The sequence below is a fragment of the Garra rufa genome, chromosome 8 (assembly GCF_049309525.1).
Source record: "Garra rufa chromosome 8, GarRuf1.0, whole genome shotgun sequence".
NCBI classification, from domain to species: domain Eukaryota; kingdom Metazoa; phylum Chordata; class Actinopteri; order Cypriniformes; family Cyprinidae; genus Garra; species Garra rufa.
Window position 1 is genome coordinate 6,646,213 of NC_133368.1, and position 24,896 is coordinate 6,671,108.

Sequence of the window (24,896 nt, forward strand, 5' to 3'; positions counted from 1 at the left end):
ATATAAACTGCAAATCTGAGAAATGAAGTCAGAATTAAACCCATAACTGCAAGAAATATCTGATGCGATTCGAATTCGAATTCTGACTTTTTCTTGCAAATGCGAGTTTGTACCTCACAATTCTGACTTTTTTTTCCCCTCACAATTTTCTCAGAATTGTAAGATATAAACTTGCAATTGTTAGTTATAAAGTCTAATTTTGAGGGGAAAAAAGACTGATATGTTTTCAGAATTGTGAGTTTATATCTCACAATTCTTACTTAACTCACAATTGCATGTTATAAAGTCAGAATTGCAAGATATAAACTCACAATTCTGAAAAAGTCACAATTAGCAATTATAAGAAAAAAGTTAGAAGTTTTTTTTTCTCAGAATAGCAAGTATATTTCTCAGAATTATGACTTTTTACTCAGAATTGCGAGTTTATTTCACAGAAATATGATTTTTTTTTCTCAGAATAGCGAATTTATTTCTCAGAATTGATACTTTTTTCTCAGAATTGCCAGTATTTTTTTAGAATTATGACCTTTTCTCAGAATTGCAAGTTTAATTCACAGAAATATGATTTTTTTTCTCAGAATTGCGAGTTTATTTCTCAGAATTGATACTTTTTTCTCAGAATTGCGAGTCATTTTTTTAGAATTATGACCTTTTCTCAGAATTGCAAGTTTAATTCACAGAAATGTGATTTTTTTTTCTCAGAATTGCGAGTTTATTTCTCAGAATTGATTCTTTTTTCTCAGAATTGCGAGTAATTTTTTTAGAATTATGACCTTTTCTCAGAATTGCAAGTTCAATTCACAGAAATATGATTTTTTTTCTCTCAGAATAGCAAGTTTATTTCTCAGAATTGCAAGTTTATTTCTCAGAATTGATACTTTTTTCTCAGAATTGCGAGTTTATTTCTCAGAATTGATACTTTTTTCTCAGAATTGCGAGTATTTTTTTTTAGAATTATGACCTTTTCTCAGAATTGCAAGTTTAATTCACAGAAATATGATTTTTTTCTCAGAATTGCGAGTTTATTTCTCAGAATTGATACTTTATTCTGAGAATTGCAAGTTCATTTCTTAGAATTGATACTTTTTTTTCAGAATTGCGAGTTTATTTTTTCAGAATTATGACCTTTTCTCAGAATTGCAAGTTTAATTCACAGAAATATGATTTTTTTCTCAGAATAGCGAGTTTATTTCTCAGAATTGCGACTTTTCACAAAATTGCGACTTTTTTCTCAAAATTGTGAGTTTATCTCTCAGAATTGATACTTTATTCTCAAAATTGCAAGTTCATTTCTCAGAATTGCGAGTTTATATCTCACAACTCTGACTTTGTTACTTGGAATTGTGAGGTAATGTCATGCAATTGTGATATTTCTCAGAATTGCGAATTTGTGTGACTCGCAATTTTGACTTTATAACTTGCAATTGCAAATTTATATCTCACAATTGTGAGAAAAAAGTCCGAATTGTAAGGCGTAAACTCACAATTGTGAGAAAAAAGTCCGAATTGTGAGATAGAAAGTCGCAATTACCTTTTTCATTTTTTATGTAGTGGCGGAAACAAGTGTTCATATTAACCTAAATCTACAGGCAATAAAATGTGCATTGTGAATACCCATAAAATGAATCACTAAAACAAAGATTTCACAATATTGTGCTACAATAGTGAACTCATGATGCTATTTCATGGGATCAGGTTTTCAGCAAGGATAGTTTTCATGTTTAAATTAATATTTCAAACCTTTATTTTATTTTAAGAATATTTAGTTTAACTAAACTATTTATATTTATTATGTATATTTAGTTTTTTGTTTGGTACATTATCATCCACTAAAAAACTATATTTTTGTGGACTAAAATGAGATGCTATTTTAGTGAGTGTAAAACTGACCAAAATGAAAAAATGTGACATTAAAAGGGTATTATTTTTAAAGGATATTTAAACAGACAAAATATAAAATACTTTAATAAACAAAAAAACAACAACTGTAAATTATGATGCCAGATGCACTGATTTATTCATGTTTTTGTCCCACTGGATTTTTTCACAAGAAAAACAGTCTCACAAAACAGCACATGTGTTTGTGGATATATTCAGAAAGTTGTGAAAAATGCAAGCTGCTCTGCAAAGGCAATTCATTCAGAGACAAGCAATAAGGGTGGAGCATGCAAACATGCGAAATCTGTCATCAGATGAGTTCGGAAGTTAGGATGAAATTGGTTCACTGCACTCTGGATCACCATTACGAGAGCTCCTAAGTTTGAAAAACCTTTTTCACATCAACCAAACGAACTCATGTCTGAATCACAAACTGCTGTGAAAGCACGGTAAAAGCTTGGGTGGGCTTTTGTATAGAGCTAAGCTAAGATCCTGCGTAATGCCGATTCGCTGGCACTGATAATCAAATCCTCTGAATACACTCAAAAGCACATGACTCAGGCCCATGGACGCTTTTATTGGGTGTGGATCAAAGGCCTGGTTCTGATGGGGGAGAAAATAATCTTGCAAGAGAGAGCTCATGTCATTGTGCTCTATATCTCCAGCATGTTTTTAAAATTATTCTTTCATTTGGGAGGCACTCTACCACCTTTCAGCAGTGAGCAGGTGGTGAATTGAACAGTAAAGTGTGTGTGTGTGTGTGGGGGGGGGGGGGGGGGGTGATGGTGAGATGTCTTTGTAGTACATCCTGTACATGCATTAAGAGAAAGCAGCAGATGGCAGAGGAAGGTGTGGGGTAGAGTCATACCACATTACACTCACCCACCATCACCCACTGCACATCCCAAACTCACTCATGTTCACAGCCTTCTCTCTCGTTTATGCCTAATTCTGCTTCACTGTCATATTTTACTTTTTTTTTTCCTTATTCAACATCCTTCTGATTGATGGATCTGCCAGTAGTGGACTGGCTAATGCAGCTATCTTGACTTTTTTGATAATATTTAACATTTGTATGTAAAAAATACAGGAAAATATTATTTTTAACTATACCTGACTGTGGATTAAAATATTTATTAATATTAATATTCTGCAACTCTCTCACCTCCTCTGAGCCCCATTGAGTTTTAACAGACCACCTAAAGCGTCCTGTGAGTTTGTTGTGGGGTAACTGAGAATGAATGGGGGAAAATCATGTGAGAGGAGCAATGCCTCCATCTCAATATGACTGGATATGACGGGTTATGATCAGCTGTGATTGGTTCACATGATAAATACCGCCTCTTGTGCTTCTGTGCGTTCTGCATTTGCAAATCAGTCTGAATGAACAATATAATGGCGTTAATGCGACTTTATTCTCGAAACATTTCGACTTCATGCTCGAAACATTGCGACTTTATGCTCGAAACATTGCGGCTTCATGCTCGAAACATTGCGGCTTCATGCTCGAAACATTGCGACTTCATGCTCGAAACATTGCGGCTTCATGCTCGAAACATTGCGGCTTCATGCTCGAATCATTGCGACTTCATGCTCGAAACATTGAGACTTCATGCTCGAAACATTGCGACTTTATGCTCGAAACATTGCGACTTCATGCTCGAAACATTGCGGCTTTATGCTCGAAACATTGCGACTTCATGCTCGAAACATTGCGACTTTATGCTCGAAACATTGCGACTTTATGCTCGAAACATTGCGACTTCATGCTCGAAACATTGCGGCTTCATGCTCGAAACATTGCGACTTTATGCTCGAAACATTGCGGCTTCATGCTCGAAACATTGCGGCTTCATGCTCGAATCATTGCGACTTCATGCTCGAAACATTGAGACTTCATGCTCGAAACATTGCGGCTTCATGCTCGAAACATTGCGACTTCATGCTCGAAACATTGCGACTTTATGCTCGAAACATTGCGGCTTCATGCTCGAAACATTGCGACTTCATGCTCGAAACATTGCGGCTTCATGCTCGAAACATTGCGGCTTCATGCTCGAAACATTGCGACTTCATGCTCGAAACATTGCGACTTCATGCTCGAAACATTGCAACTTCATGCTCGAAACATTGCGACTTCATGCTCGAAACATTGCGGCTTCATGCTCGAAACATTACGACTTTATGCTCGAAACATTGCGGCTTCATTCTCGAAATATTGCGACTTCTAAATATTATGACTATATTCTCTAAATATTATGACTTTAATCTCGCAATTTTAGATGTTTTTAATTTTTTTACGTGTCACTAAAACGTTGTCGTACTTTCATACTTGTGCTAAAGTTAAATAAATTAAATGAATTAAACATGGAATTAAAAGAAGCACAATATATACAATGTTACAATTCATCGCCAGCAAAAATCACTGTAAAAATTTTACATTCAACACAGTAGTAGTAGTAGTAGTACTATTAGTCCACATGCACCATTTGCCAAACACTCTCTGGCTTTTACTAAACAATGTCATCAGTACGGACTTCATTTCACCAAATGGAGCACATACCCTGATCATAATCAGGTTTGTGCATCAACAAATACCCAGTGCCTTTCATCAGGGCCAATTACCTCTTCACTAGGAGCCGAATACATTTCCCCTTTTAATATGATGTCTCCAAGAGCCACGCGTGCGGTTGCGAGAGACTCGTGCGGCGTACGATAAACCTCTCGGCTTACGGCACACACGCTAAAGTGCACTTTTTACCCCATGCATGCATATGGAAAGGCCCATTCACCTTGCAGACCGCAGCATCATTAAAGGCAACACAGGGGTAAAAGCACAGACACTCACGTAACCTCTTAAACAAAGAGACGGCTCTACGATCGCTACGATGGAAGGCAGAAAGGCTAAAAGTAAAGTTTGTTCATGAGTAAATGGATTCTGTTTAAGTGGAGATGAAAGCAAACCATTGAGACGAGGACGCTGTAAAAGACTAAGGGGTCTGGATTGACGTCCGTAACCTTGTCGCTCAGGAAGCGGCTTTATTTACTCGTAAAGAGGCATAGACTGGAAACCAGGCTTGCAAGAGGGCTGGTGATACCAGCATCAAAGGTTTATTGAGGAAGTAATGCAGGTAGTAACAAGGAGGTCTGGATATGGGATTAAGTAGCGCAGAGGCCAGCGTCCCAACTGGGTTCGACTTTCTCGGTTTGTGTAGGACGAGCCAGAAAGGGGAACGCTGTCACAACAACATTATCGCATGCGCTAACCACTCGTCTTCACAGCTGGAGTTCTGGGAGAGATAAGGCTTTGTCAGGGCCCTTATTACCCAGCCTGGTGCCATTGTTAGCTGGCTGTTTTGAAGTACACAAAGCCGCCTGCTTGAAGGGGCGCGAGGGTCTTTTGTTACAAGCTCCGCACTCCATTTTTAATCTGCCTCTGTCGTGCAAAAACACTACAAACCGAACAGGAAATGAGTCCTCATTCTTTCTCCTTTGTTCATGGAGTCATATCTAATATCACTATTACTATTTCATCCTGCTGGAGCAGCAGACAGAGCTCTATATCCCCCACTGGGCGGCCGTGCTATTGGAGAGAGATTAGGGCTGACTGTGTGAGGGGTGCGTGAGGTCCACGGTGTGTGGCTTTTGAAGAGCGATGGAAGGTTGTTAGAGTCTTTGAGCAACAGCTCACCTGGCAGGTAGAAATACGTCAGGTACTCAGACAGATATAGAGCGTCAGAACCACCTGCTGATTCTCTTTCCCCTCTTCACATTGGCCAAACTACCACCGCATGTGTCTTCAGTGAGACATCACTGCACATTGTGCCACAAAGTAAGTCTTCATCTCGCTCAGGCGACCTCCTCCTGTCCATCTATTCACATGGCATCATCTCTATTAAACTCTTCTACCCTCTGAGTGTCTGAAGCCTGTCCTTTATCTGTAGGCTGATTTGACTAGTGCTCAATGGGTTCTCTTCAATGGCCAAGGACGTCAAACGTCCTTTAATAAAAAAAAAAAAGGTAAAACAACGATGTGGGACAATTTTGAAGGTATTTTGAGTTTTTGTCCTAGCCTACCTTTTTGAACCAAAGTACACAGATGAAAAACTAACCACGCGTGACCTTTCCAACATGATTACGTAATGCGTGAAGCTGAAGAAGTGGATCACAGAGCTAGTGCAAGATGAGCATTTGTGGTTAATAAATAAATAAATTTGTATGTTTTTTTAGAAAATGACTGATTGTTTTGCTAGATAAGGCCCTTTTTCCTCGGCTGGGATCGTGTAGAGGCCAGAAACTGCAATTTGGAACTTCAACCCGGTGATACCCATTATTTCCATGATTTTGATGAAAGCAACATATAAAAAAAAATTGGCTCAAAAACGTCGTTTGTGTTATTTTTCAATTTCATTCATTCGATAACATGGTAAAAATATATATATATATATGCATTAAGAGCTAAAGATCAGGGTACATTTAAGTTATTTTGTCCTCTGTGAAACATGTAAGTATCTTCTGCAGCTTCTGTACTAGTGCAGTACTAAATGAAAAAAATATGATATTTAGGCAAAATGAGAAAAATGTACACATCTTCATTCTGTTCAGAAGTTTACACCCCTGACTCTTAATGCATCGTTTTTTCCTTCTGGAGCATCAGTAAGCATTTGAACCTTCTGTAATAGTTGCATATGAGTTGCATAGTATATGTAAATGTCTTTTATGTGAAATGTCTTATTCAGGTCAGTACTAAATAAAAACTACCATGCATTTTGTATGATCCCTCTTTTTTTACAGATTCTGCAAGGTGTATGTAAACATATGACTTCAACTGGATTTCGATAAGACATGTATTTCAGTCAAGCCAATTTATTAGTATTTTCTTGCAAACATAGACTTGTTGCTAGGCTCAACAATTTCTTCCACTATTTAATTTTTTTTTTTTTTTCTTTGCATTGTGCATTGTTTCTGCTCATATTGGTCTGTTATTCTTCTCTTTGTTTCTAAGCTTGACAATGACAGCTTTTTCTACCTTCTGTCACCATCTTTTTCTACTCTCAGCTCTTTCCTTCCCCTCTATCTACCTTTTTTTCCTCTTTGTCTCATCATCCGTCACTCCTCTATCAGCGTTTCTATCTCCTTGGCCCGTTTTTTACATTTCAATCACTCGCTCTTTCAGCTTCTCTTAAAATGTATCTACAGTCATCTTTCACTGTCTGTGAGCTATTCTTCCCATACATTAATCTCCCTGACTACCGTATCTCAGTCCAGACAGTCCAGTCACACACAGAGACGTCAATCCATCAGTCACTGAGTCAAGCAAACAGTTTAGAAATTCAAAGCTCAAAGCGTGTCGTCTGCAAAAATAAAAAATAAAAAAATCCAGCAACTGCTCACTAACCAAATAAAATCATTACGGTTACCGTACATAATGTGCACACTTTTGCGCGTTTAAAGATTTTAGACATTTATTTCAATCCACTGAAGGGTTTTAATCTCCGGCGCACAAGCAGAACTAGTGGTTTGTGGGTAATGAGTCGCAGTCATGCTTCAGACCACTGCGTACTAACTAATCAGTGGCAACGATGCAGTGAAGGGCGCGTTCAACACAGCATGCACAAGAGCCGTAATTGAACAGTGAGAGGCCTAATCCACCAGAGAATTTACTAGAACAATGTGCGAACAAGTGCGGATTGCCTTTAATATGGTGAAAATAGACATTTATTCTCATCATTTACCACAACACAAAGAAGGGCTTAGAGACAATAAAGAGACTTTGTGATCTTTGGGAAATGTGGGTGATACACTACTTATTAGCAAAAATGGATAGGAAAGTGCTCATACTGAGTGAAATATACTCAAAGTAATAAATAATATTTGGATTGACAGTGCAACTACATTGAGAAATTCTAATCGGTAAAAAGATTGTTTGTGTGTTAATTTTTCCTATACCTTTTACAATACCTGTGATTAACTTGTTTCAAATCCAACTGTACACAAAATAGATAACTATGGAAGCCAGATTTCGCCACAGAATTTTTTTTTTAATTTATTTATTTAAAAAAGGGGTAATTGTGTTTTTTTTATCAGAATTGAGAGATATGAACTTACAATTATGAGTTAGGTCAGAAATGAACTCGTAATTCTGAGAAACTGAGTCAAAAAATGCAAGTTAAGTCAGATTTGTGAGATATAAACTGACTGAAAAAATATCAGTCTTTTTTTCCCTCAGAACTGGACTTTATAACTTGCAATTGCAAGGTTATATCTCACAATTCCAAAAAAAAAAAAGTCAGAATAGTGGAAAAAGTCAGAATTGCAAGTTAAAAACTCACAATTGAGAGAAAAAAGTCTGAATTGCAAGTTCATATCTCACAATTCTGACCTTATTTTTCACAACTGCAACTTTATATCCTGCGATTCTGACTTTATTTCTCACTATTCTGACTTCAAACTCACAATTGTGAGTTTATATTATGCAATTTTGAGAAAAAAGTCAGAATTGCTAATTATATCTTTTATTTCTCGTAATTGCAAGTTCATATCTCGCAACTCTGACTTTATTTCTGATTATTGTGACTATCATATTGCAAGAAATAATGACAAAAAATGCAAAAAATTATAAATTATATCTCGCAATTCTTCATTTCTCACAACTGCGAGTTTATATCTCGTATTCCGGCTATTTCTCACTATTCTGACTTCATAACTCGCAACTGTGAGTTTATTTCACGCAATTTAATTCATTACATTTCGCAATTCTGACTACATCTTGCAATTCTGTCTTTATTTCTTGCAATTGCAAGTTTATATACTGTAATTCTGACTTTATGTCTCATTATTCTGACTTCATAACTCGCAATTCTGACTATTTCTCGCAATTGTGAGTTCATATCTTGCAATTATGACTATTTCGCAACTGTGAGTTTATTTCATGCAACTCTGAGAAAAAGTCAGAATTGTAAATTATATATGTATATATAGTCTTTATTTCTTGCAATTGCGAGTTTATATCCTGCAATTCTGACTTCATAACTCACAATTGTGAGTTTATTTCACGCAATTCTGAGGAAAAAAAAAATCGAAATGGTGGATTATTTCTCACAACTGTGATTTAATTTGTCACAAATGCCATCGTATACCTCGCAATTCTGACTTTATTTCTTACAATTGTGAGTTTATATCAATTCTGAGAAAAATTCTGAATTGCAAGATATAAACTCATAATTGCGAGACAAAAGTTCGAATTGTAAGATAAAAAGTCGCAATTACCTTTTTTATTTTTTATTTAGTGGCAGAAACGGACTTTCATAGAAAACAGATATTTCAAATCAGTGTTGTTGTCAATTTCGTTGACAAATAATCTGTGTCATAATTTTCATCAACAACATTTTTTACCAACAAAACGAGACTTTAACAAAATAAATAAAAACAAGATGAAAATGGGAGGGATAATTTGGGGAGAGATTCATTCCAAATGAATCTGCTGCTTGGTTAGAAAGTTAAATGCTTACATTTTGAACTGTATCATAGCCTATTGACCTATCCAGCAGGACATAAGCTAGCATTTATTTGCTGCACGTCTCATAAAACGTTCAAAAATGTCAATATCTGGGAGTAAGAGAAGAGCAGATCTATGGATAAATTTGAAGAAAACTCAATTGCACACACCCAAAGCAGCACCTCTTACACAGCACAACATCTCGTTGAAAAGAATATTATGTTCTTGTTTCTTTATGAGAAGTGGTTTCATTTCATTTTAATATAAAGGCATGCTGCGAGTCACAGAAGTGTGTAAGTCTGTGTCTATCATGATACAACCTTAATATCAAACCTATATATGTGTTTGGAAGTTTGTGAAATGCTTAATAAATGCATTACACTATGACTAAATTTAGATTTAGTCAACTTAATATAGACTAAAACAATTCAGATGACTAAAATGAATGGCACTTTAGTCAAAAGACTATGACTAAGACTATATAAAAACAAAATTTAATAATAAAAGTTTACAATATTTGTAAACTTTGTTTTTATCGAATAAATGCAGGCTTGCTGAGCTTAAAGTATATTTTTTAACCCAAAACTTTGATCGCATGTATTGTACATACATTTAAAATAAAGTAATTTATTTTTCTGTATATTGTGTGCAAGTCCGAAGATTTGCCTGTTACAGAGCAAAAAGGTAACAGTTAGCTGGACGCCAACTATTGTGTCATAAATTCCTCTCACACTGCAGTGAATTTATCTAAATAAATACATGAAAGATGTTGACAATGGAGGCTGTAGCTCATTTCCTGTGAGGGGCCAAAGTTTGAGTGGCATTGCTATAGTAATAGTCAAGTGTGCGCGGTTCTCAGCGTTTGGTTATTTACAGAAAGCGCTGAGTGGGTCAGATTTTGGATGACTGCAGAGCGATGGGCACTATGCTGAGGGAGATACAGGAAGAGCCAACACACAGCTGCACAGTCGTAGTCCCTGACTTCACACAGCCCCGCATGCTCCAGCACTTCCTGTAGGAGCGCCCCGACCTCCTGCGCTACTTCCTACCCAGCGCTGAATCAACAAGCAGGGATAAGAGCAGGAAGCCAGACTACAAGGTGGGCAGAAGGGTGTGTGCACAGAGGCCAGCGCTCCGGCGGCTGGGTGTGTGGGTCGCCAGGTTCATCAGGAAAGATATCAAACAGACAAAAACAAAGGGAGGGAAAGTTGAGGGGGAGAGAGAGTGACAGGTAAAGACGTCTGAACATCCGAACAGACAAAAGCTAGCATACTTACACGTCCCACAGGGGTTGAGACAAAGGCAGGAAGCTCAGGACTTCCCGTCCTCAAGGTTTGAGGAACTACAGCGTGACTATGACCTTCCAGGGCTAAGACAGCAAACAGAGGCCCGTTGGGCTTTGGAGGGAGACATGACAGTGCAGAGGCATTCCACGGGGACACATGATATCACCGCAGATGACTCAAATAACATGCCATTACATTTCCTGTTGGTCTGAAGCACAGGAAGTGCCCTGCTGAAGAACACTGCCATATACAGACCTTACAGTCTTCTGTGCAGCTCATTGTTTTAAAACGTCATTATGGATGTGGGGTGGTTTGATTCAATGATTAAAAATCCGAGATGGTAACTGAAAGGCTGTAGGTTCGAACCCCGCAAGCATGATGCAAATAATATAACCATTGTGCTCTTGGGCCAGACACTTTAATCAAAAATTGCTATCATTCACTTCAGGAATCATTCTAGTATGCTGATTTGCTGCTCAAGAAACATTTCTTTTAGAATTCTTAATAACAGAAAGTTCAAAAGAAGAGCACTTATTGAAACTGACATCTCTTTTAACACTTTTAAGTGTCTTTACTGTCACTTTTGATCAATTCAGTGACTCTTCTTTCCTGTATGTTTTTTTTTATATACAGTTGAGGTCAAATTTTACATCCTCCTTTCAGAATCTGCACAATGTTAGAGGGATTATACAAAACGCATGTAAATGTTTATTTAGTACTGAGCTGAATAAGATATTTCACATAAAAGATGTTTACATATAGTCCACAAGAGAATTGTAAAAAAATTACCCCATTCAAAAGTATACATCCCTTTGATTCTTAATCAAGGGGGTGAAAACTTTTGAACTGAATGGGGATGTGTCCATTTTTCTTATTTTGCCTAAATATTAGGCATACATTTCGTTTTCCTTTAGTACTGGCCTTCAGAGGCTACAGAAAATAGTTACATGTTTCCCAGAAGACAAAATAAGTTTACCCTGATCTTTAAATTCAAGAAGTTTTCAACCCCTGGCACTTAATGCATCATGTTTTCTTCTGAAGCATCAGTGAGAGTTTGAACCTTCTGTAATAGTTGCATATGAGGCCCCTTAGTTGTCCTCAGTGTGAAAAGATAGATCTCAAATTCATACAGTACTTGTTGGAAAGGGTTTAAACACACAAAAATGCTGAAAAACCAAGGAGTTTGTGTGAGCTGAAGGATTTCTCTAAAAAAAAAAAAGGGGGTGTAAACTTTTGATTTTTATAAATTCAGCTATTATTTTCTATTGCAGACTATATGTAAACATCTTTTATGTGAAATATCTTATTCAAATCAGTACTAAATAAACAATAACATTTTGTATGAACCCTCTTATTTTGGTAAAATAATTAACATTTTGCAGATTCTGAAAGGAGGATGTAAACTTTTGACCTCAACTGTATTTATGTAATCAAGAAAGAAAAGACCAAGAGAGAAAGAAAATTTAAGAAAGGTTTATTAGAGAAGATAGGAGGAGGAAGTACATGTATAAGACATGGTGTCTGATGATTGAATTAGATGCATTGTGGTTAGACAGAGAGGAGTCTTACCAGCTCACGTGGAAGGAACATGTCTTCCTGTCTGGCCACAACCAGACACACACTGTCCCCCTGTTTAGTACTGCGTAACATGGCCACCAGTTCCTCCTGAGAACGGCCCGTGATGTCCACACCGTTCACCTGAACACACACACACACACACACACACACACACACACACTCAATTTCAATGGGTTTCATAAGCACCTTCATACTAATGTCAAATGAAAGTGATTTGACTACACTAGAAGTTCTCAATCATACTCACTTCTAGGATCCTGTCAGCTGACTGCAGGCGGCCATCTTTAACAGCAGCTCCTCTGGGCAGGATGTTTTTGACAAGAATGGGACCAGGCCCGTGCACAGAAGAATCTCTGGTCACAACAGTGAAGCCCAGACCTTCAGGACCTATGCAGAGATTGAATGGGTTCAGGATTAAAGTGAGTGAATGTTAATTGTGTTGAAGTCTGAAGCCTATTCTCTACTTGTCTGTCAAAGAGCCCATTGTCATATTTGAAGATTTCTGAAAACACATTGGAAGACTGGAGTAATGACTGTGGAAAATTCAGCTTTGCTTCACAGAAATCGATTACATTTTAAAATATATTAAAATAGAAAAAAAAAACGTATTTTATATGGTAAAACTATTTTACAATATCACTGTTTTTACTGCATTTTACCCTAATAAATGCAGCATTTAATGTTTTAAAAACACGAAAAAAATCTTACCAAGCGGATATTTTGGTGACGATATTTTGTGCTATTAGATTTCTGTTAATATTCTAAGAGGATGTATCATATTTTAAATCATGAATTAAGTTTTCGATACTAATAAAGGGGGTGAAAACTTTTGAACAGAATGGAGATGTGTACATTTTTCTTATTTTGTTTAAATATCAAAATTTTTCACTTAGTTCTTTACCTGCTACAGAAGATCGTTACATGTTTCCCAGAAGACAAAAATAAGTTACATTTACCCAGATTTTCAAATTTAAAAAGTTTTCAACCTTCAGCTCTTAATGTCTCTTCTGCTCACCAAGCCTGCATTTATTTGATCCAAAGTACAGCAAAAACTGTATTTTTTTTAACTAATATTATTACTATTTAAGATAACTGTTTTCAATTTGAATATATTTTAAAATGTAATTTATTCCTGTAATCAAATCTAAATTTTCAGCAAGTCTTTAGTGTCACATGATCCTTCAGAAATCATTCTAATATGCTGATTTGCTGTATTTTTTGATAAATTATTATCAAAATTATTAAATTATTATCAATATTTAAAACAGTTGAGTACATTTTTTCAGGATTCTCTGATGAAAAGAAAGATCCAAAGATTTACCTGAAATAAAAAGCTTGGATACAACTCAAAAGCTTGGAGTCAGTATTTTTTGTTTGTTTGTTCCAGAAAGAAATTATAGAAATGAATACTTTTATTTTGCAAGGATGCTTTAAGTCGATCAAAAGTGATGATAAAGACATTTTTAATTTTGCAAAAGATTTCTATTGCAGATAAATGCTGTTCTTCTGAACTTCCTGTTGATCAAAGAAACCTCCGCAGTTTTCAACATACTAATAATAAATATTTTTGAGCAGCAAATCAGAATATTAGAATGATTTCTGCAGGATCATGTGACTGGATTAATGATGCTAAAATTCAGCTTTGAAATCAATTATTTTAAATAGTAAAAATGTTAAAATTGTACTGCTTTTGCTGCACTTTGGATCAAATAAATGCAGGCTTGGTGAGCAGAAGAGACTTCTTTAAAAAAAAAAAAATCTTACTGTTCAAAAACTTTTGACTGAGTGTAAGTGCTGCAGAAAATTATTTTGAGATCCCAAGCCCCAAGTATTATAAACACCTCAAACTTCCAAAAAGTAATGGGAAACAACAAAAAAGGCGTTAGATTGGCTCTGTAAAACTCCTCATATACTCTACACTGTACATAGGGGTGGGCCTGTCTGAGACCTGCCAGGGACAGTCAGACTGATAAAGGCCATCCTTGTGCAAGACTGAGATTAGAGCCACATGGCTTCAGAAACTGAAGTTTAATTTCACATATGAGCACATTTCAAAGAGTCTGAGTGAAAGGGACAGACAAAAGAGATACAATGTGCATGAATATGAAAGACAGAATCAGAGACAGTTTAAGAAAACAGAGAAAGCGAGAGGAAGAGATAATGCTAAAAATCATAACTGAAAGTCAACGCAAGCCTGACCCACAACAGAAACATCATTAGCCATAACAGGGCGACCTCCGGAAGCTGACATTTACACTTTTCAGATGAACAAAAAAAACCTTAATGGTAAAAAAATAAGCATCTGAGTGGAAATCATTTTTTTCTTTTAGCCCAGATAAAAGGAGGATATTAAAGGAGGAGACTGCTGTCTAGCACAGGTGGTGGTCCATTTAAACCGTGCTGCCGCCTTGACCTGTGCATATTGCTTCTTACGGCAGTCTTGATGCTGTCACGGTGACTGATAGGTAGATTAGAGAACAGGCTATAGCCCCCCGTGTGACACGAGGCATGTCTTTAGGGTGGATATTTCCAGTCCTGTCCCTGAGCTCTGGGATAAAATGATGGACAGAGCGTGGGGGAGAAGAAACTAAAGACTAGACCGCCTGAGGGTCAGTGGTTGTTCTTTAACGCGCCTGCAGGACAATACAAATTGAAGCCAGTCTGTGGAAAAAATGAGCACAGCTGGAGCGTTCAGACGGCATTTTATGCTCGTCATTTAGCACAATCGTTTTACGGTCAGCACTTTTTTGTTCCAGCGATGAATTTATATCATCATTAATGGCCGAATCAATAAGAACTTAATAGACTTTGCAGCCTGAAATTATAGCTTCATTCATTCGGTTAGACTGCCAAAACCACCGACTACAAGTTGACCAATGTTAGAGCGAGGGAGGGAATCATTTTAAAAAGAAGAGCATTCATTTGAAAGATTATGCAGGAATTTCTTAGCTCTTTTAAAATTAGTTTTAATGCATTTTGTGTATTTATATGCAGAGATTTACAAACTCAGGTCCAAGAACACTCAAGAGAATAAAACAAATTACAAAATAACCACATTTGTGTTAAAGTTGCCATAGAATGCATTGATACAATATTTTAAATTGTTCTCTGATATCTACGTAGAAGATATATGGCATAAGAAAAGGGCAAAAATTCTCCAGAAATGGTTTTACAGGTCCATTTACAACCCTAGGATGTGTCCCTAGAATGAAATGGTCTGTTATTACCTTATTTGGAAGGTGCATGAATAATAATGATGAGCTCTGCTCTGATTGGCTGTTTCACAGAGCAGCTCATTTCAGTAGCTCGAACATGGAGGAAAATATATATTTAATCACGGAACCTGAGCCACTATTAATATGCGGAGCATTGAACCTGTCATTTTGAATGCACGATCATTTTACTTTCACTTTTGAGATTTGCAATTGCACGTGCTCTGTGTAACGTTACACTACAGCGGCAGTACTTACCACATATTTTACAAGTTTAGATGCTTGTTAGTGATGCTCAGGATCTGTAAATCATTCGCCATCATCCGCGCAGTCATCTCTCTATACTCTGTGAGTATAGTGTCCCTTTATTGGCTCGCCTTATTTAATTAGATCAAATTATTTGTTTTCCTTGCCTTTCTAAGTACAGACATCAACCCATCCCTGCACTTAACATCCCCTGCACAACCAGGAACATAAAATTTATTCCCGTGCTCTGCCATTTTCACTATTGTCCTTTGTTTTTTTTTTGTTTTTTTTTTCACAATAGCCATAGCCTAGCTGCAGAACTTCTGATGATTGGGCTATGCAAACGTTGGGGGCATGACTATTAATGATCGTGACTATAACATCATAGTCTGTGTTATGTTAGGATTAGCCTACTTTTCAGTGGTCTTTTGCAAACACCAGATTAATAAGAAGGAGGAAATGATGGTGTTTGAGACTCATGGTATGTCATGTCCATGTACAGAACTGTTATTATTCAACTATGCCAAAGGAAAATCCAGTTTTACATTCTATGGCACCTTTAATGTAGGATAAAAAAAAATACCTGTGTACATGCTGGATAAAATTAAAAGAAAAAAAATACAATAAAATAAAATAACCACATTTGTTAATATTGGATAAAATAAAATAAATAACTTAAATAAAATAACAATAAAGCAAAATAACCACATTTGTGTTAATGTTGATTACAAAAACCTAAGAAAAAAACTTAAAATAAAATAAAGTTAAATATTACCCACATTTGTGTAAATGTTGAATAAAATAACCACATTTGTGTTAATGTTGGATCAAATAAAATAAAAAAAATAAAAAACTTAAAGTAAAATAATACTCACATTTGTGTTAATGTTTAATAAAATAAAATAAAAAACTTTAATAAAATAAAGTAAAATAATACCCACACGTGTGTTAATGTTGTATCAAATAAATTAGTTAAAATAAAACAAAACAACCACATGTGTTAATGTTGGATGAAAATAAAATAATAAAGTAAAATAATGCCCACATTTGAGATAATGTTGGATAAAATCAAATAAAAAAATTTAATGTTTAATTTTGATTTTAATTAAATAAAATAAAAAATAAAATAAATACTTTTTTTTTTTAATAAAATAAAATTTAAAAAATTTATATTTGTGTTAATGTTGGATCAAAAACCATAAATATAATGCTACAAAAAAGATATGGCCTCTTGAAATTCTTAGATAAAAGTAATGTCAGGTCTTACTACCCTGTGAAAAAAGCAACTAAATGTTTTGTAGTTTATGGGACCTTTTTAGCTAAAAATACTTAAAAATATGAATTACTTGAGAACAACAGAATTCCTCCAAATGTTGTCCCAACTAGTCTAACACAGTTGTCTGAACAAAGAATTTCAAATTAAACAACACTGCTAAAATGCTAAGGGTTTTTGAGTGCCCAGCATGCATTGCAGAATGAATAAATTATGAGGTTATTGTTACAGAATTAAATTTATACTGTTTGTTGACTTTATTTTAAACTTATGTTGTTATTTTGTCATTGTTGTTAGTTATTTGTTGTGTTGTGGTGTTAAGATCTCATCTTTTAGCATTTGTTGATTGTCACGGTTGTTGAGGTTCCTGTCAACTTTAAGTACAACTTTTTAAAACTATATCCCAGATATCTTTGTTTTGTAGGTGTCTGCAACTTCAAAAACAAAGATAGCAATTTATTGTGCTACTATTTGAAAAGAAAATCTAAATGCATCAGGTTGTTGAATTTTTCTCAATTCCTTTTTTACAGTGTATCTTTCCCAGTTGTTTACCTTTCTTAAGGTCGATTCTGAGCCTCTTTCCAACTTTTTTGTTGTGGTTTTGTAGAGGTGATGGTCCCAGGCTGTTTTTCAGGAGAGGGCTGTCAGCACTTCTGCTTCTAGGGGTGGGAGAGAGGCTGATGGGTAATGGGGAGCCCAGTGAGCGGCCCTCTAGACTGCTGTTGGACTCCTGAAACTCAGCTTGCCATCCTGAAGACTCCACAGGCCTCACAATGGGCTTCACCTTGAGAGGTGGAGGGTCTTTGGTCCGTGCGGAGGCATCAGGGTTTTCTGAGTTGAAGAGTTGGCCAATTACAGTCTTCTCAAAGCGCTCTTTATTAAAAACTGGAACAACTTCTAAACGAACGATGGATGACCGCATGGCTTGTCGGAAAATTTCCTGTGCTCTGGTAAAAAGACAGGGAGGAAGAGATAAGGAGCACAGGAAATAGAAAAGGCAATTAAAGAGACAATCAATTTTTTATAATTATTTGCAAGTTGTTTGATGAAAAAAATGAACCTGGAAACTAAAAAAGGTGGAAATTGTAATATATTGAATAGTCTCGGTTTAGATAGAACTCACTCTGACATTTATTCTGACAGCATAATTGGGGTTATGACTAATGAGTCCTACGCATTACAAATGACAAAGCAATCCACCTCCTTCATTTTTGCTTGACTGATTTAATTTAAAAACCGTCCATCCATCGTGAGCATAATAAGATTAATGTGACCTACAGAATAGAAGTAATTCTCCTTAGTGGAGATGTGCATGTATAATGTATGCATAATGTACTTGACGACCGTGGAACAACTAAGTAACGTTTCAACAGGTATAGCAAGGTCTTCAGACCGAACTTGTATTAACCACAATCTAAAGTAAGCCTATGAGGAGCAATTGTATATTGGTATAATTTTATAACTGTGCAAACTGTTCAATTTCTGCCACTATGCAGCTCATTTATTGTGAAAACAGTTCATTTGGTTTTCTAATGAACTTTAGCATCCAACGATTTCTGCAGCCATCTATGAAGCCCATTTCCGCCACTGAATAAAAAAAAAAAACTCACAATTCTGACTTTTTTCTTGCAATTGCAGGTTTACATCTCGCAGTTGATTTTTTTATTTCTCAGAACTGCATGATATAAACTAACAATTGCGAGATACAAACTCACAACTCTAACTTTTTTCTTAGAATGGCAAGTCTAAGAAAAAAGTCAGAATTGCGAGAAAAAAACTCCCAATTGCGAGAAAAAAGAATTGTGAGATACAAAAAAAGAGTTGTGACATATAAACTCCCAATTGCAAGAAAAAAGTTAGATTTGCGAGACATAAACTCACAATTGTATGAAAAAAGTCAGAATTGTGAGACACAAACTTGCATTTGCTAGAAAAAAGTCAGAATTGTGAGACACAAACTTGCATTTGCTAGAAAAAAGTCAGAATTGTGAGATATTAACCCCCCCCTCCCCATGAGAAAAAAGAATTGTGAGTTATAAAGTCAGAATTGCGAGATAAAAACTCCCAATTGCGAGAAAAAAGAATTGCAAGCTACAAAAAAGGAATATTGAGATACAAACTCACAACTGCGAGTTATAAAGTCAGAATTGTGAGATATAAACTCCCAGTTGCAAGAAAAAAGTCAGAATTGCGAGACATGAACTCGCAATTGTATGAAAAGAGTCAGAATTGCGAGATACAAACTTGCATTAACTAGAAAAAAGTCAGAATTGCGAGATGAAAACTCTCAATTGCGAGATACAAAAAAGAATATTGAGATACAAACTCACAACTGTGAGTTATAAAGTCAGAATTGTGAGATATAAACTCCCAATTGCAAGAAATACGTCAGAATTGTGAGACGTGAAGTCACAATTGTATTAAAGTCAGAATTGTGAGATACAAAATCGCATTTGCTAGAAAAATTGCAAGATATTAACCCCCCATTGTGAGAAAAAAAGAATTGTGAGTTATAAAGTCAGAATTGCGATACAAACTTGCATTTGCTAGAAAAAAGTCAGAATTGCAAGATATAACCTCCCAAAGAATTGCAAGTTATAAAGTCATAATTGCAAGACATAAACTTTTTTTCTCAGAATTGTGAGTCTGTATCTCAAGACTCTGAGAAAAAAAGTCAGAGTTGCAAGACATAAACGTCAGAATTACGAAATACAAACTCACATTTGCTAGAAAAAAGTCAGAATTATGAGATATAAACTCACATTTGCTAGAAAAAAGTCAGAATTGAAAAAAAAAAAAAACAAGCAATTGCACTTACAAAAAAAAAGTCAGAACTGTGAGATATAAACTCGAAATAGCAAGAAAAGTCTCGGAAATTGGAGTTACAAACTTGAATTTGCTAGATAAAAAAGTCAGTTGTGAGAAAAAGTCAGAATTGCAAGATATAAACTTGCAACTGCGAGTTACGAAGTCAAAATTGCGAGATATAAACTCACAATTATAACTTTTTTATTGCGAGTCTATATCTTAGTTCTGAGAAAAAAGTCAGAAATGTCTCATACAAACTCACATTTGTAAGAAAAAAACCAGGATTGTGTTATATAAACTCGCAATTGCAAGTTATAAAGTCAGAACTGCAAGATATATACTTTTTTAGACTTTTTCTCAAAACTGCGAGTCTATATCTCAAAATTCCAAGAAAGTCAGAATTGTGAGCTGTATCAAGCAATTCTGAGAAAAAAATCAGAACTGTGGGATAAAAAGTCGCAATAACCTTGTTTTATTTTTTATTCAGTGGCAAAAACGGGCTTCCATAGCCATCTAATGAAGCATGTATGCAGAATTTGGGTTCTCCTCATATCATGATCATACTATTAAAACTGAGGCAAATCTAACATTTGTATGTTAAAAACTGCCTCGAAACCTGATTATTTGTCAGATCCTGACAGCTTTGGGTTGGGTAGCAGATCTCTAATCAGCATGACAGCGTGCTGTAATGCAGCGTAAGAGGAGAAGATCTGCTACACACACCAAACAGTGCACAGCTAATGACCATGACTGCTGGATGGGCTCTGTCGCCGTGGGTCGACTGTTTTTCTGCTTTTGAGACCAGTCCAGAGTTGATAGCCATAAATAGAGTACAACAATGGACGCCATGCCTGTTTTTACAACCATGACATGAAAAGATAGGGCTAAAAACTAAGTATCGCGACAGGAAGGAAAGAAAATCAGGAGGTGGGGACAGAAACAGCAGATCAGAAAGTGAAGCAGAAAGAGACTCACTGTGAAAAGGATTTGTCCATTAATTCAGTATCATTAATTTTAACGATACACTCGTCGTCCTGAAAGATGCCTTCCCTTTTGGAGCGACTGTTCTCTTCCACGCCTCGAATGTGCAGACCCAGAGCCCTGAGAGAGAGAAAACCATAAATTACCCACAAAATAGAGCACAGCACCAGCCAGCAACTGGCCATGACAGGCTGCTCCATTGTATTACAATAGAACAACAGCACATGAAAAACACAATAATTACACTGTAATTACACAGTAATTACATAACAATTACAAAAAACTACTTAATCAAGTAATAACATCAACACTGCCCACACTAGTGTATTGTAGAGACCTTCTAAAATGAGGAAACGTCTCCTCAATGCATTTGGCTTTGTTTTAGTCTAGGATAAATTCACATTCAAGATCCGCTTCTTCATAAAATTATGTTTGAACCAATGTCACATTGGCTATTTTAACGAAGTCCTTACTACCTTTCTGGGCCTTGAACATAGTAGCTGCAATGCTGTCAATGCAAGGTCAGAAAGCTTTCAGATTTCATTAAAAAACTCTTAATTAGAGAAGATGAACAAAAGTCTTGAGGGTTTGGAACGACATGAGAATGAGTATCTAATAACAGAATTTTCATTTTCGAGTGAACTGTCCCCCCCAAACACTGTGAAGAACCCACATAAACAAACCGCTTGGCAAAACATCAGCGCTATGGCTGGCAGTGATAAAGGCTATCAGGCTAGAAAAACTCATAAAGCAGAATCATGAACGGCAGAAGAGTATTAATCCCTCAGTCTTCACCCGCAGGCACTGCATACAAGCTCATTCACCCTGAATAACACATTCATACATTACAGTGGGCCGCAGAAGTGTCTGCCGTGCTGTAGAGGAATGGACAAATTATGGAAGATACCTTTGCAGAAATTCAGATGGACGTTTAGGAAGACACACAGGACTGAAATGGTTTCCTCAGAGAGGTGATATTTGACTGGAGGGAAAAAGGTTGAGTTTTCGGTAAGTGTATTAAAGAGACTACGTATATTCGTCTTGGGCTGCTGACAGCCAGCTCACAGCAGGAGCCACAATAACCGGCCTGTTTATGATTCTACACATCACTAAAAACATTCACTTGTCCACAGCTGCAGCGCAGATCAACGTCAACAGCTATGCTATGCGGCCTTACTTTAAATTCACACATACAGTTGAGGTCAAAAGTTTACACACACCTTGCAGAATCTGCAAAATGGCAATTATTTAATCACAATAAGAGGGATCATACAAACTGCATGTTATTTTTTTTATTTAGTACTGACCTGGATATTTCACATAAAAGACCACAAAAGAAAATAGTTCAATTTGTAAAAATTACCCCATTGAAAAGTTTGCATACACTTGATTCTTAATACTGTGTTGTTACCTGAATGATCCACAGCTGTTTTTTGTTTGTTTGTTTGTTTGTTTAGTGATAGTTGTTCATGAGTCCTTCAGGTCCAACAAATTCTTTGGATTTTCAGCATTTTTGTGCATTTGAACCCTTTTCAACAATGACTGTATGATTTTGAGATCCGTCTTTTCACACAGAGGACAACTGAGGGACTCATGTGAAACTATTACAGAAGGTTCACACGATCACTGATGCTCCAGAAGGAAAATGATGCATTAAGAGCCGGGGGTGTAAACTTTTGAACAGAGTGAAGAATTGACGATTTTTCTTATTTTGCCTAAATATCATACTTTTTTCATTTAGTACTGCCCTTCAGAAGCTATAGAAGATACTTACATGTTTCCCAGAAGACAAAATAAGTTAAATTTACCCTGACCTTCAACTTAAAAAGTTTTCATCCCCGGCTCTTAGTGCATAGTTTTTCCTTCTGGAGCACCAGTGAGTATTTGAACCTTCTGGAAGAGTTGCCTATAACCAGAAGGATTTTTCTGAAGAACAATGGGAAATTAAACTGTTAAGGACAATCATGGGACACATGAACAACTATTATTAAAAAAAAACAGCTATGGACCATTGAGGTAACAACACAGTATTAAAGTGTATGTAAACTTTTGAACGGGGTCATTTTTTTTTTTTTATCAATTCAACTATTATTTTCTCTTGTGGACGATATGTAAACGTCATGTAAAATGTCTTATTCAGTACTAAACAAACAAACAAACAAAAAAACATGTTTTTTGTATGATCCCTTATCCCTTATTTTGGTAAAATAGTTACAATTTTGCAGATTCTGCAAGGCGTATGTAAACACTTGACCTCAACTGTACATAACCATTCAAAGGTTTAGGGATTTTAGAAAGATTTTTAAAATGCTTTAAACTAACTCTTTTATGCTCCACAAAGATGCATTATTAAATACAGAATTAACAGTCAAATAGTTTTATGAAGACAAGCAAATCTGTCTTCAGAAATCATTCTAATTTGCTGATTGGCTGCTTAAAAAACATTTCTTATTATTACCATTAACGTGCTGCCTAAGATACATTCTTTTTCCAAGAATGTGTTACCACACCAACTATTCAGCATTCTCAACTAATAGACTAGTAAAATTGAGAATTACTAATATAAACTAATAACGTCTCCTATTATCACCTTCAGACTAAACAAAATGATCAAAAACAAAAACAAATGTGCGTCAAAACACACCAGAGGTCAGATTAGCGGCATGGAATTCCTATGAAGAGAACAGCGCAGCTTCTGGAGTGAATTAGCCTTGTGTTGGTGTAAGACATGAGAGTGTGACCTGCTAATGCTCAGGAAGGATCTCTTCACCCCTCCATTAGATGTGCTAAAGGCTTCCCGTCCACATGAAGTCACTCTGCATTAGCTAACAGGCCTGTTTACGTTATTGCTCGTCTTGCCATTGGAGAATATTACGGCAGTCTTAAAATGGGGTGACCTTTGACACGCAGAGAGAGAGAGAGGGGCACGGCATGTCTACAGGAAACAGATGGAGGTTACGGCCTGTGGGAGACGTGAGTGAGGGGGATGATGGAGAGATACAGGAGGAGCGAGTGAGAGACATGAGAGAAAAAGAGTCAATTCTAGAGGGAGGTATCGGTCTTTATTAAGACTCCTGTGGTGTCTCAGTCCCCCGTGACTCTCTCTGATGACTCAGTTTCAGTCAGAAAAGAGAAAGAATTACTTAGTGCATGTCAGACAGTAAGAGCGCTCGACCGGAAAAACATCTGGTCATTAACTGAGCTATTCCACAGAAGTTCATGCCAGGTGAAAGTTAGCCGAAGTTATTCAGAAAGTGCACTTTGAAGATTACGTGACCTCCAGTAGAGTGTCTTCTGCAGGCCATAATCAGAACAGCTTCAGTTGTTCATGCACAAAAACTCCAAACTTTAAAACTAGTGCCAAAGCTAGCAAACATATCATTGCCGATTGCCGATTGCCGAACACAAAAGGGAAGAGAAGTATGTAGAACTTCATACTTGACAGTTCAATTTTGTAAAAAAAAAAAATCCACAAACTACAAAAATCATTTACTTTCATTTGCTTTAATATATTTGCATTAATTCAGCTCACTTTTTTCGGCAGTCATTGAAAAATCAATATTAGACCACCACATCTTGTGCGTGGGCCTGCCAATCAGGAATTTAAAAGCCAATATAATCAATCTATAGTATTTTGTATTTTGTCTGCCAAATGAATTAATGAATGAAGTTCCAAACTAAATTTTTTATACACACACACACACACACACAATTTATTTATTTTATTTTACTTTTTTTAAAGAAAATATATTTATTGGACAAGAATGCATTAAATTGATTAAAATCACAGTACAGATTTTCAGAATGTTACAAAAGACTTATTTTTCAAATTAATATTGTTCCTTTGAACTTCTATTATTAAAGAATCCTAAAAAATCTATCCAAAATCTAAAAATGTATCTAGTTATTTCCAAATAAATAAAAACACAAATAAATAAGGTGTTACAAACAAAATGGTTTAATTTACTTTTTTGAACACCAGAATTAAAAAAAGAATGGTGTCAGTACAATTTTATTTATTTATTTATTTTTAAGAAATACATTTATTCAGCAAAGATGCATTAAATTGATCAAAAATCACAATCACAGTACAGATTTTCTTAATGTCACAAAAGATTTGTATTTCAAATACATGG

The 24,896-nt window shown here is 35.9% G+C and overlaps 1 protein-coding gene across 2 annotated transcripts in view; it reads right to left on the reverse strand.

The window, feature by feature from the left end:
* Positions 1-24,896, reverse strand: part of pard3bb (par-3 family cell polarity regulator beta b) — a 456,057-nt gene that overhangs the window by 256,909 nt on the left and 174,252 nt on the right. For both annotated transcript variants that reach the window (XM_073845438.1, XM_073845437.1), the window contains exons 8-11: positions 20,755-20,880; positions 17,524-17,918; positions 12,488-12,627; positions 12,232-12,360 (exon numbers count right to left, since the gene is read on the reverse strand). In XM_073845438.1, the coding sequence (XP_073701539.1) occupies positions 12,232-12,360; positions 12,488-12,627; positions 17,524-17,918; positions 20,755-20,880 (790 nt within the window). The remainder of the gene's footprint in view (positions 1-12,231; positions 12,361-12,487; positions 12,628-17,523; positions 17,919-20,754; positions 20,881-24,896) is intronic.